The sequence below is a fragment of the Acanthaster planci genome, linkage group LG19 (assembly GCF_054643075.1).
Source record: "Acanthaster planci isolate LZ-2023a linkage group LG19, COTS_SCS, whole genome shotgun sequence".
NCBI lineage: Eukaryota > Metazoa > Echinodermata > Asteroidea > Valvatida > Acanthasteridae > Acanthaster > Acanthaster planci.
Window position 1 is genome coordinate 12528080 of NC_141795.1, and position 15195 is coordinate 12543274.

General features: G+C 39.3%; 1 protein-coding gene across 2 annotated transcripts in view; it reads right to left on the reverse strand.

The window, feature by feature from the left end:
• zswim8 (zinc finger SWIM-type containing 8) overlaps positions 1–15195 on the reverse strand; it is a 40754-nt gene that overhangs the window by 20432 nt on the left and 5127 nt on the right. For both annotated transcript variants that reach the window (XM_022236228.2, XM_022236315.2), the window contains exon 3: positions 783–927. In XM_022236228.2, the coding sequence (XP_022091920.2) occupies positions 783–927 (145 nt within the window). The remainder of the gene's footprint in view (positions 1–782; positions 928–15195) is intronic.

Consider the following 15195-nt stretch of genomic DNA (forward strand, 5'->3'; position numbering starts at 1 on the left):
CCCATGTCTTCACATTTATGGTACCATGAGCCCCTCTTGGTCCTGCCCATGTCTTCACATTTATGGTACCATGAGCCCCTCTTGGTCCTGCCGTGTCTTCACATTTATGGTACCATGAGCCCCTCTTGGTCCTGCCCATGTCTTCACATTTATGGTACCATGAGCCCCTCTTGGTCCTGCCCATGTCTTCACATTTATGGTACCATGAGCCCCTCTTGGTCCTGCCCATGTCTTCACATTTATGGTACCATGAGCCCCTCTTGGTCCTGCCCATGTCTTCACATTTATGGTACCATGAGCCCCTCTTGGTCTTGCCGTGTCTTCCATGCTGCAGCAACCCAATGGCACATCCCTCATGCTTCAACTTTCAAATGTTCAAATGTTTTCCAGTTTAAAACGCAAAATACATGTATCAAGCTGGCTCAGACAAGCTACCCGGTAAGTGGCAGTCACTTCAGAGTCTCTGAGATTCCACTGGCTGGTTCTGGTAGTACATGGATAGGTACATGGACTCCATCTTGAGAGGCAACACTTTATCTTAGATAGTTTAGCCAGATTCCACTGGCTGGTTCTGGTAGTACATGGATAGGTACATGGACTCCATCTTGAGAGGCAACACTTTATCTTAGATAGTTTACCGTCATTGGCCAATTCTGTATGCAACGCCTATGTTACAAGCATGTACATGTGTCCTCCATAAATCAAATTTTACTCTGCAAAAGTCTATCAAAGCTAGCCTCTTTCTCACATGGTGGTAATGACTGGGTTATCCTTTTGCCTACCTTATATCTTCCTCATTCTCAGGGAAGCTCCAGAACGCAATGCGCAGCTGTAAATTCTCTGGGACAGGTGGGTACATGTGCTCCACCACCTCAAAGGGGAAGTTGAGGGCCACCGTCTTGGCAGCGAGCTCCACTAGCTGAATCACTGCACAGAAGTGAGAAAAAAGAAAGAAAAATCATTAACCCATTCTGTGTGCATATATGTACACAAGTGCCGCAGGTGCTCTCTTACAATTTCTCCCCACAAATGAAGTATGGTATTGTGAGTTTGTTTCTGCATTCAATTGGGGACCCTGAACAAGTCAGAAGTTCCCCGATTGACAACAGTGTACAAAACATATGGGTGGTCTTCTAAAAAGTTAAAGTACAAACAAAAGAGGAAAATGGGGTTCCCCAGTTGCAGGCAAATACACACTTGGGTGTGTGTGCACTGTCAGCTGTCTGAACGCCTCAGGCATGTTCCCACACAAACAGCTTACAGGAGTGAAAAAGCCATCACCTACTTACTGCATCCAACCTTATATTATCAGTGTCTTTTGTATGCATGATGTGGGGAGTCAGGTTGGCACAGTGGTCCTTTCCTCACCTTCCACCTATGGGGGTTCGGGTTCAAATCCTGGTGCGGTCCACATGTGGATTGGGTTTTCAATCCCTACATGTATCTGATTCCATGGGTTTCACCAAGAATATTCCTCTGGGGTTTTCCTCCCACTGATAAAACTGTTACTTCTCACTGTCTCCTCTCAACAGGTTTCTTCAGGTTCACGAGCTACAGTGCCCAGGGTGCTTTTGAGGAATCCCTGGTGTCATTACCAGAACCACATTACCACTGTGCACTCACATTAAATGTACCAAATGACATTCGGGCAAAGTTGCTTTATAGGATGGTGCAAGGCAAGGGTTAAGCTTTGAGAGATATTCAACAGGGTAGGAGATCAGAAGGATCAAGACCATGACCAAGAAGGTGGAGAGTCAGGTTGGTGTAGTGGCTCTTTCCTCTCCTTCCATCTCTGAGACCCAGGTTTGAATCCAACGTAGATCAGAATGTGAATTAGGTTTTCAGTTCCTGCCTGACTCTGTGAGTTTTCCCTGAAATATTCATCCTGTGTTTTCCTCCCTAACTCTAAAACTGAACAATTCTTTATTGTCTTCTTATTATTACTTCATGTAGCATCTTTCTTTGAATCAAATTATCGTCCCATCTGTCAATTTTACCTACTAAAGATCAGTTTGTAGTGTCAGGCAAGTGATAATAAACAACATGAATTTAATTTTTACATTTCTGCTTTAACCTTGACTACAAATGAGGAAATAGGTCTAACTCTCGGCTATCTATTCCGGGTACCTGGCCACAGTAACCAGTAACTGCCTGGTAAAGCCATCAGCCTAACAGCTCACATTCAGACACAGGAAGTTCATCGGTTTTTGCAGCTCTCTGTTTTTCATCACAGAGCTTATTCACTTCGTTTTCAAGAACAGTTTTAACATCAAAATTGTAGAAAAATGTCCGTATTCCTGAGGTTTTTTAAGGCTTTTTGAAACCAAATATCAGAGTCCATCTTACGGTTCTTTGTATATTGCAGGTTTGGTGATCCAGAATCAACTTTATACCCAGTAGACTTGTTGGTAACTACCATGCCACAGATTTGACACTAAGGAATCAAGACAGATGGGTCATACATGTAGTTTACACCTTGTAATTCTGATTCTTATTTTTACTCACCGTGATGAGGGGATAGAGATGAACAGCCACATGTATTAAAATGAATGAGTTTCATGTACACATATCACTATGCAGTCAATTGAGGATACATGTACATGTACATTCTTTCACAATCAAGGACACAGGGATTCAACAGAGGATGTGCTCAATTGGGAAATGTGTACAAAACTAATGGGAACTGTTACAAAAGAAGACCAATAGGAATATCTCCATTAATGCCATGTACATGTACATGGATTTAAATATAACAATAAGTTCGTGATTACCAGGCTGTTCCAACTGTAAGTATACAGGACAGAGCACCTGCTCAACATATTATATCAATGAATTAAACAAGTGGTTTGGGACTCGGACTCAGTCTTGAAGCAAGCCATTTGTTATTCATACATTTGAACCAACTGACTCTTGATTCAGACACAACCGAAGTGAATTAAGGACTCCTCAACCAAAGTGTCTGAATTGACACTGCATAGGAGTTTTATTTTATGACAAAGTACACAGGAAAACTGGATAACAAGAATACCAAGATCACATTCCCATTTTATCAAGAAATCTACCAACCAAATCAATGAGAGAAACCTCAATCCAAGTGCAGGATAAGAATACATTGTATGTACAGTACGCCCTTTGAAAGTATTATTTGTGGCTTTGAAAGCAGTTTCAAAACAGTGCCAAGAGGCTTCTCATTTTTCAGACTTTAATTGAATATTATTCAGATTTTGATTTTGATTTTGATTTTCATGAGTTTGGATCAAATTCTGTTTGGAGGCCACACTAAGACTGACACAGCATGTAACATACATGTACATGTACATGTATGCCATACTTCATAAATAAGTTTAGTTCAAGGCTTCTGGATTACAATCTATAACAAACACAGTCAGAAAGCCCTGGTTCTGACCCTTTTGATAAACAGCAAAGTGCAGAACACCAAGGCAGTACTGTACCTCTTCTGAAATAAGTAAACAGTTAAACACAGTGCCTATGACCTACATGTAACCCCTGAAGTCAAGGTGAAGTTTTATTATAGAGTAATAATGCTTGCATTCAAAACTGAAAAGCCAAAGCAATACATGTACATAGCAGCACTGATAACTAGAAATTACCCAGTGCCAAGGCCTCATTAAGTCCAAATTTCATAGATGTGTGTTTCAAAAACCACTGGGTGAATCAAAGGTGCAATGTTACTCGAGTTCAAGTCACACAAAGAACACTCAGAAATGGAGTGAACAAAGATCATTTACTGTAGGATACAAGTACAATGCATGAATGTGTATGAGTGCGATGTAAGAATAATTTCATGAGGTGCCTAATAAAATGCAACACTCTATCTGTTATGGAGTGAAATGATACTTTCCATGACACAGATTGTTAGAGATTTGTCCTGAATATCCCCTTTGTGTACAGGTCACCCTTCTACTTACGGGGGGGTATAATTGCGACAGGAAGTTTTAATGTTGCAAGCAGCGACCAAAATTTTTTGTGTTTGTATCAACAGCCACAACTGCACCTTTCCTACATGTACTTGTACATGTACATGTATGCACAAGTGTGCTCAGTAATGGGTCTTTTTATATACCAGGTACATGTGCATGTATAAAGACTGTGACTGGTACCTTCTGCATACGTGTAGTGTATTCAATGATGTCCAATGAACAAAGCTACATGTAAATAAGTCGACAACATGTGATCGATGACCCACTAATCAGATGACAGGGATTTATTTACATGTACATGTAGGTGTACAATTCAAACTACAAACATACTATTTATCCTGACCCTATCAAGTTTTAACTCTAGCGGAATCCACAGAAATTGAATGGAAAATGCCACCATAAAAACAATACACACGAATGCATTCTTTGTACCGGTATAAAACTGTTCAAATGAACAAATTATCACAGACATATTTGGATTCTGGTAGACAGACAGGCCAGAATTAATACATGTATGTACAACCACTATCACATCCTCGTCAGCTATCGGTAGTAGTTACTACAGTCACTGTGTACAATTCACTCTGTAGTCTATAATGGAACAGTTTCATTCCAAACACAATGACATTTAAGTTGACTTTTTGGCATCAAAATTCTGTAAAACTGGTGTCAAACATACATGTACTAGTATACATGTATGTATAACAACGACTTGGAATGAAAGAAACAGGTATGTATGTACTACAGAGGGGTAAATTCGGACGTGTGAATCTCCTATTGCCTTCCCTAAATATTAAGCACATTATAGCATGGACTTTTACCATCATTCCTATAGGCTTTGATATTCGGGGTCAAAACTTTATTAATTAACCCTAACAGTCCTCAGTCCTCCAACAGGTGAAGGATTGAGGAGTGTTAGGGTTAAAGATGGGATAGAAGGTTTGGGTGACAGTCAAACTGCACAGCTGGTTTAATGCTCTCACTTTTTTTCTACTGCTTCAACTTGTTCGAAGTGGTTTTGAAGGAGGTGTGTGAGTACATGTACATGTACATGTAGCTTATTGTAACGGAGCAACACATGACATGCAAAGTTATAAAGGCCAAGTTGAATGTACATGTAACTAACTGCGGGACTATTGGAAATGCAAGTCACCCGGAGTGGGTACGATACGGGCATATCGCATTGCACAACTAGACTCATTAGGCCATGGTGAGAGCTGTCCTGGGCCACCACGGTGATGAGCAACAGATGGACGGGGCCAGCCGTATGTTGTACTGACCGCACTGTCAATCAGACGTACTGGAATGTGATGAGTGCAATAACTGAATCGTCGCACTGTGTACCATTGGCTCGGTGCAGAGACGGAGAGGACCGGGGCTAGTTAGCAGGACCGGGGCTAGTTAGCAGGACCAGGGCTAGTTAGCAGGACCAGGGCTAGTTAGCAGGACCAGGGCTAGTTAGCAGGACCAGGGCTAGTTAGCAGGACCAGGGCTAGTTAGCAGGACCAGGGCTAGTTAGCAGGACCAGGGCTAGTTAGCAGGACCATGGCTAATTAGCAGGACCAGGGCTAGTTAGCAGGACCAGGGCTAGTTAGCAGGACCAGGGCTAGTTAGCAGGACCAGGGCTAATTAGCAGGACCAGGGCTAGTTAGCAGGACCAGAGCAGTGAGGAACACGATAGTGTCTCACCTGGCAAATAGTTTGTGCGTAGCGGTGATGGGCCGCTACAATGCTACAACTTTCACTAGCACCCCAGCTGGTTTGCAACGCAATTGCATCGGTCCAAGCTACCGTAAATGACCGGTAGCTGGGCATTCATATGATTACTGCACTCCACCATAAGAATGGGTTCTCGGAATTACATACACTGCACACCTCCTGGAAAGGGTACCGCTGCATTACATGTACATGTACGATAGGTTTCACCCCGCACAACAAGGGTTTGGTCCGCCACACCTGATCGACGAGGTACCGGTCATGCCGGTAGGCAACATCTGCTCTATTTATAGGGTTCTAGAGGCTTGAGAATTAATAAAATATGAGCATCACTGAAGAGCTCAACTAATGGGAATCTTCCATCTCAAAGGGTAACATGTCTTCCTACTACAGAGTCGTGTGCAAGAATCTAAGTGACGTGTGTAAAAAGGCGAAATACAGAATGAGACGTCTCTTGTACAAAAGTGTATAGTTTGGGTGCAAAAAGGGATTACACAATCATACTTGAAAATGACTAATAGTTACAAAGTCTTAAATGCCAAACTGAGAAGAGAAAACACATTAGACAAAGGAGTGAAGGACCACGCCATCAAGCCAGAGTACAGCATGACTAAATTAGCGTCTGTGCTACAATTCAAAGCAATTATAAGCATAGCTGAGCTAAATAAGAAACCCTGGGAATGTAAGACAACAAGAATGAGTAAAACATGGGGGGGCCGCTAGAATTTCAAAATCAAGGTTTGCCGGTGCATAACATTACTTTTTCAACTCTGGTGTTTATTTTGTTGTTTTAATTCCAAACACTTTTCAGTTTTATGTTCTGTGTTCTGACATGTGTTCTTTACATTTCAGGGCCAAAACTTAATATCTTAGCTCTTTATTACTTGCTCCCTCTTGGGCACTTATACTGAAAATGTTATCAACATATTCCTGTCCTTGACAGCAAACCAATAAACCTATTTGTAACCCAGGCTGTGCAGCACTAACCCAGGCTGTGCAGCACGTAGAGGTTGGGTCAAGAGTCATGTTCCCAACTGAGCTGCCATAGGGTCCAGGGTGTCTGGAGTCAGCTTTGTTAGATTGACCTGGAAACACACACAGTAACACCAAAACAGCTGACTGTCTGGACTGAACCAGTACATCAAACTGAGCAATGTAAAGAAAGAAACAAACACCACAAAAGAATTAGTCCACCGTTGCTGTCGATGATTTGATCTACCTCCTCCCTAGACTCCCATACTTATTAGTTTAAGAAACAACAAATTTGAAAAGAAAGATTTACTATCTAGTCTCCTCCAGAAGTGGTTGGGAAAAATATCTAGGAAAATGTCTACATGTGCAGTACATGTAGTTCTCTCTGATCACAATAAACCAAGCACACGGCTAAAACTCCATTCATGACTATGTGAGACAGCGAGAGAAACTTAGCAAAAAGTTAGGTGTATTGGCTTGTCAGTCTTCCGTATGTACCAGTAGGCCAACAATGTACATGTACATTGTACACCATGGAGGAAATGAACACACTTTGTCTCATGAAATACATGGAAATGCATGCCTTGAAATTGGGTTTTGCATGCCAAATTAGATATAAATTTTCTACGATTTTTACTTTACTGATCTATTAAAACCTGTACAAAACTATCTACATGTATCAGTGCCTCAAACTTTCAATTTATATTTTTTCTTTGTAAGTGGTCTGTACATTTGTTTTACGCACACACATGTATAGGCCTATATGTACATGTACATGTAGCAGCTAGTACTACTGCATACTGAAGACAAATTGATCAGACAAGCTACAGTCTGGTACCAATAGATGTACATGTACATGTATGTGAATCAGTCCAAATTCAAGGATTTTTATCTCCTTTGAAAATATTCAACTGTATGTGCACATACACGTGTACATGTACATTGTACATGTAATTCCTGAGCTTTTAATGAAACTTGAACATGTTGTACCGGCAGGATGACACATAAACTTCAATATTTAAAGAAACCATGATCAACTAAATTTAGACTGAAACTGTCTGGAATGGACTGGAGATAAATTGCTTCCTTCCCTTGTGACTGACGACTCTGTTCCTTGGATACCAGCAGTAAAATGGCTCAAGGAGACCTGACTAAATCAACACACCCAGCTCATCAGGTTACATGTACATACATGGTCTAAATAAAATGGACCAAAATGCAGCTCCTATATCATTTTTCAAAACTTTGATCATGTAAAATACAAATTAGCACCTTCAGATTTATAAAAATGATTATTTGGGGAAAATTAGGCATTACTGTGTACATTTAACATAAACATTTTAACATTTATACCACATATTTTCCATTAAAATATGATCAAATTTGCCTTACAATTTAAAATAAACTACTGCGCATACAACTAAAATACAGTATACCACACATCAAAATTACAGACACGTAAACATATAAAATTAGGCCTATTCAAATGAATTCCAAAAAAACCATAACTATCAACTTAAATATACAATTACATTAAATTATAAATAATTAGCAAGAACGCTGGAGACAAAATGTTTAAATAGAGTACGTACGTGTTTGGGTGCTTCTGTAACCAGGTCATTAAGTACAAATTCAATAAATCATTTCATTTAACACAGCATATCTGCCAGGTCTTATACCTTTGAACCACTGAAAATAATCTTTAAGTTTGGCTGCATCAAAAGTGTATAATGAGTACAATATGTTTGTTGGGAACGTCATATTTGAAGGAATTTTGATGACGTTTGAGAAGTTGACAGTAAATGCATGACGTTCGACAATGCCGAAAACACTGTCACAAGTCGTGCTTGGAAATTCCATGCACGATGTTCATTTTGCCACTTATTTGGGAGATATCCCCGCTGAAAATTAAATCAAAATTAACAACTCTGAGCATTAGATTTTCATCGTGAATTGTATTTTATCTCTCAGATGTCATTTTTTTGCAAACGTCATTCAGTTTGACACATTTCTTTTGAGAAACCTTCATACGAGGAGGGGCTCATGAATATCAAATGAATAAGAGGGCACACTATCTGGGTTGATGTCAAAGGTTAAACAGCCCACAATGCAGCAAAACATTTTTCTAACGTCACCGTGAGATATTGACGGACGCCGCAAAATCGCAAAATCAGTGTTCTGAACTGCAGGTTCAGGAAACGTACTTGAAGAAAACGGGACTGTTCCATTCATAAAAGGATGATGGTTTGGGGGTGCTTTTTTGCACTTTTTTAAAGCTTGAGTTGTACACTTGTACATGTACATCGATTTTGATTTTACTCACTGGTTTCTTTTGCAATCAATTTTTTTACAGAATTGAATGACATTCGCGACTGCCAACTTCGGGACTTGATTATTCGTGAGAAATGTTTTTTATTTCGTGATTACGGTGTTAATATGTGTAAATGTTATTACCTTTTACCACATATAAATCTGTGTAAAATAATCTCGGGGATTATCACTCCTTGGTAAATTTTATTGGCTAGGATTTCAACAGGTTGTTCATATCTGTCAAAAATGCTGACGCTCGAGACTTTTATTAATCAGCCCCGATTAAGTTGAAAGATTGGCCAGGTCATCAGTGTTCCAGAAATCAGCCATGACTTCCCTCCTTTTGTCAGACACGGGGACTTAATTCACTGCTCTTCACTTCAGGAAAAATGATCCCCCGAAGTTGAACATTAATTAATGGTCCATAATCCATACTTTGAGGAACCCAGGCCATATGTACAATGGACATGTACTGTATTACTTACAGTATGAATGGCAACATGACACATCTACCGGTACATGTATGTACCTCAGTCCTGAGCTATGGTCAAATGTGGGACTAGAAGGAAGTCTGTGGCCAGCAGGTACCCTCACTTTTTTTAGATTTTATGATGCCAGTCATAGAATCCGGACAATGTGGGTTGCCCCATCTAAGAAGCAGTGAAATGCAATAATTGTACATATCCTGAAATGACTGGACAATCTCAAGTGACCCTGGGATATATTTTACAAGCAGATACAGCAGGTTTTTCTGAGATTTGCTTCTTTGCCACTTCAATTCAAAAGCTCCCCATCATTTGCTCTTAAAAATCCATCCTCTTTTTAACCTGAGAATCATCACGATAACAAGAATAATGTTGGCAAAATACTGCTGAATAATTCTTCTGACACTTCATTTGATTGAAAATTCAAGGCAACAATAGTAACTACAGACAAATAGAAGAAAAAAAACAGCAGCAGCTGCAGTGAAAAGAGCACTTTAACAACGGCAGTGCTTTGTGAGACCTCACTGGTCAGAGGCACTGACATGTACATGTAGCAGAGACAACAAATTTAACCAAAAGAGATTCTAAAAATCTCCACAATGCAAAATTAATATCTCCTCACCCCCCCCAAAAAAAACAGGAGAAACAGTAACTTCAAAAGAAAAAAATTGCAAAGTGAAGGTTGATCTGGCCCAACCTTTGTGAGCCAAAATGCTATCTGGCATCCCGACTTCTTCTACTGCTTCTAAGTGGCTTCAAGATCCATGCTCCAGACCCCTGTCAAGGTTGGCTTCACAACCATTTACATGTAATTCCGATTAATTTGATGGCTTTGTGCTTGAACCTTCATATTCAGCACAAGGCTATCTAATGCCTGAGGGGTGTGCTAATTACAAAACCATATTGCAAGCCCTCAATGCATTGCGTGCCTGATGTGGCCCTCATGATGCTTCACATGTGATGCGCCTATTACCAGTACGTGTACATGTACGGGAATATATGATTCACAAGGAACGAAAAGTGAAGAACAAAAAAGAAGTCCCACTCGTCTTCACCACTATGCACAATCCTCATGTGAAACACAAAGGTATCAAAAATGCTCCTTTTGTATGTCTACATGTGCAGCCTATGGTGCTCATAAAAAAGCAACTTTGCAATGGTCTTACATAGTGATCTTGTACATGTACATGTATTATCAAGAAACATGAACAATATACTGTACATGTTAAAACCATATTTCTGTGGACTTCAGTTGCAAATTACGTAAAGGAATTTCCAAGAAGCTACCGGTACATGTACCCATGTACACAGAATGCATATTTAAAAATTGAAAAAGATACCCAAATTTGGGAACTACAACATACATGTACATGTACATGTATTGCCAAGCATTGTACTATGACACATGTAATTATTTTTTGACCTTACATTGTGTGGTATCTTGTGACCGTATATATTCTGAGAATGGCAAAAACTGCTCAATACATGTGGGTCTGTTACCTTTATAAGAAAATCAGGAAAAATGAGGACAATTTATTTTCACTTTACTCTATACAACAGGAAAGCAACTGGTGATGACAAAGCAAGCATTCAAGCTCACTTTGCACAAAAGTCAAGCACACTAGAATTCACTTCAACTTCCCAGGAAGAGTGAACCAGGTTATTTATGTACATGTAGTTCAGCTTGTGTGTCCCTGAAGATTGTGCAGATGCAATAAAACGATGCCAATGGTTGTTTGCTTGTACATGTATCTCATCAATCTCTGGTGAGGGAAGGGCTATGAATTTTATTTAAACAATGGCATTAGAGACTGAACAATTTTTACCTGGTAAAGCCTATTTTGCACATTTTTTTGGCAGTCAGATTTCACGTAACCAGAATTCCACCCAAAACGGTCTGCTTGAAAATCAAGGGAGCTCGTACCCACATGTACATGTATTTCAATTTGCAGGAGAGACTGATTGCTGTAAAAATTCCAGGGGGGGGTCTTGTGAATGTGCACACACTACACATGTACATACACATGTACATACACATGTACATACACATGTACATATACATGTACATGTATTTAAATGATCCCTCAAGTGCTTCAATTGTATGGTCTTGCCAGTTAGGGGAACAAACAACTGACCTAGATTTCTGGGTAAGCTGGGGCCACCAGGTCAGGATATTGCACAGAAGAGAAACACTGATTTGTTTGGGCAACGGAATACTACCAAATGGACATTGAAACCCACTGGGATTATCTACATACATTCAGCAACAAAACAGCAATATGATAAGAACATAATGGCACTGACTAAAGTGCCTGTACTCCTACTCTTGGATAAACAATGTCAATTAAAAGCTTAGTCATTTTAGTGGAAGCTAAAATATTTTACAAATTGTACATGTACTTAATCAGCTTAAAACAAAACTGACACTTCACCGTCTTTATTTCTACAGGTAGTGAAATAAGAAAACATACCGTTTGGGGGAAATGAAAATGAAGATATGTCAAGAAAATTTTACAAGAACTCTGCCCAGCACTGGCAAGGCAGGCAATAATGCTGATGGCTGATCTTACCCTTGAACTCCCAGCAGTTCTATGCCTATGGTTGCAGACCAGTAAATACATGTAAGCTGCCATAGACAACAGTGATAAATATCCCCACTTCCAAAAGTCAGGGAAAATACAAGTTTCTCAGGTGTTCAAGACACATACTGCTATTAAATTAAAGCTCACTTCATCTTTTATTTACCTCTCAATTTTCAGTGGCTTAAAGGATGACTTTTAACCCTAACCCCCAAGGATGTATGTAAAATAGTACTGAAATTGGAGGACTTGGGCCTGTTAGGGTTAAAGACATTTCATTCCACTGTCCAGAGAAAATCCCCCCTAAAAACAGTCGTGGTGCCCATTGCTATTTTGAAAATTGTTGCCAACACTCCATTGCAAAATAGAGAGATTTTGAGGGCCCAGTTTGGTCTTATACTTTCAGAAATACAAGCTGGCAGTCCTGCTGGTAGATTCCATCCACATACTGCTCTGATAGCAGGCAATGCTGGACCTATTTCCTGGCCTACAACCTTACGCAACACATCTCTGCATGCCGTTTGAATTGTAAAGTCAAGAGCCTGGATCCAAACAGCACTTCTTATTTAAGAATCTCCAATTCCAACAACTCAAACTTAGTATACACAAGGTTTGTTACATGTACATTTAATTTGCATTAACTTGCATGGGACCATCTTCCTGAGCTAACACAATCAAACACGCAAAACATGTTTAACTGTGTTGACTGGCTGTGATTGTGACATCAAAAAATTGTACAACACACTACAGACATGACAGAGATAAAGGTACATGTAGATAACATTTTACTGAATGTTATTCCACTATTCCACGACTGCAAAAGTTCATCCAAACAAAAACTGCATCCATGTACATGTAGCGCATAACTACGTTATCTCCAAAAGTCACAAAAATGTTGTTTTCTCTTTGTGATTTCTCGGTTTTCACATCACATATTTTAAAACTTCCAGTTCACAGAACAACTGCTCACAAAAAATCTGCTTTTAAACTGAATGAAAAACATGGTTTGACCTAGTGAATCATCAAAACTCCAACAGTGTGTTTCAAGAAGGAAATTCTGCATGTTCAACATCATACACACATCTGCTGCTCTTTGAAAATATAACAATGTACATAAATTCTCAATGTGCTGGTGCTAGAGCTTATAACATGACAGACAAATTAATTGACTTTTAACAGAAATAGTAAAAGTATCACATGAAAACACTTCGGGAAACCATATTTTAATTGCTTGATCCAAATCTACAAAACATCTTCTCTATGATTTCAACCTCATGTCAACTGATGCAGTAATCAATGATGTCTGACAAAGTCTTGCACCTGAACTGACACTATCTCACTGATTTCTGCTTTTCAACAGCTCGGCTATGGTACATGTACCCGTACTTCCACTTTTGACAGACACAAGGATTGAATGTCAAGAAAATGGTATACAATACTTGTTTACATTTTTTGTGACAAGGCGAAGTGTTGGACTGCCAGATCTACAACTGAGGGGCCATCCGGTACATGTGTATGCATGTACATGTACATGTTCTGTGACGAGGGCATATCCTACATATAGGTGTATGTATACACATGTACATGTACACATAACAGACTTGCTGTGGAGATACAGTGTATGGATCAACCCTTTTAAGGACAATTACGGCGTGTGGTGAATTCCAGCCCCTGATACAGTGATCGTGCACCACTTTTGTTTTCAGTGAGTTGGAAAGGTCAGGCTGAAAATTCACTGCACTTAAAAGGTAACTGGGTGGAAACAATATCCTTCAATTAAATTAACTAGTACCAGAATGTATGTACATGTACATGTAATTTGGTGCTGGGGAGTTTGGCTTTCCAAGTTGAACTTGAAGGTTATGGTGGTCTTTCAGATAAATGTATTAATGAATTAATTTGCATCATAATGATGATTCCATTTTTTAGTTGAGTCTTTTGCTGAAGTTGTTTTTAATAAATTTCTAATTATATATTCGTGACAGATACATACATGTTCATTCAATGTCAGTGTTAGTTATGGTAAACAACTTGTTATTGCAACAATAGAAATGGTTAATTTGAAATATATGTAGGCCTATACTCATGTAAGGCTCATCTCCTGACGTCCATGTATCCTTCATTTCAGCCAATAAAAACAACACACAACCCGGGTCTCCTTGAATAACAAGGATCTACATGTATGAAAAATAACAGACACATGCACATAATTTTTCATGTATACATGTTGAAATACATGAGGTATACAACATGTACACGAATGTACAATGTACAAGTACGGTGTACATGTACATATAGCTCACTGGATGCACTACATGTACTGGGGTATCTTATTGCACTAGTTCCATCTCAAAGCCACATGCAGATTTTATATTGTGGGGTTTATACACAAAAGGTAATAATAAACATACTGGGGTGGTTTAAGTCATCTTTAACTTGCATTTACATGTATCTAGATCCAGGTCTACATGCACACACATGAATATGTTTGGTACATGTACATGTATGTACCAGTATGCAGTCTGCATCATTCAGTCTGCAGGTGATATTGATGCAATGTACATGTACATGTACATACCGTACTTGTACATGTACATCTGTACACATGCATAAACCATTTTACATGTACATCACACACAAATCTGTGCTGCATCTTTGAACAATCAGTAACCAAATCATTTTGTGTTCTGGCCTTTTTTAGCAGGTACATGTACATGTACTGTCACCCAAACCACACCTGCACCCCCTATTGTACATGCATTTCTTCATTTGTGTGGCTTTCCTTTAAACTTCACAGCTGAGTCATTTAGACTTCCGCGGTCCATTCACTGTTTCACAACCCTCCCTTTCTTTATTTCATTGAGGATGTTTAATCACAAACACTAACAGACATCCACAGAGTTCTATGTTTGTGGGTAAACTGAAAAAGACTGGTTAATCACGCATATCACAGAGCAAAGCCCAGCTTAACTTACATGTACTTGGTACTGCTGGGAATCCTTGTAATTTTTCTGAGAATTCCAATTTAAATGATAGTTGACTTGACAATTTTCTGACTCATTCTTTTGAACTGTTCAACAAACTGGATGCATACAATGTAGTCAGGACACAGGACACGGGAACAAGGCTACTTTATTCAAATTAATGACTTCCTCTTTTATTTACCAGCTGAATAATAGGCAAACAAGGACA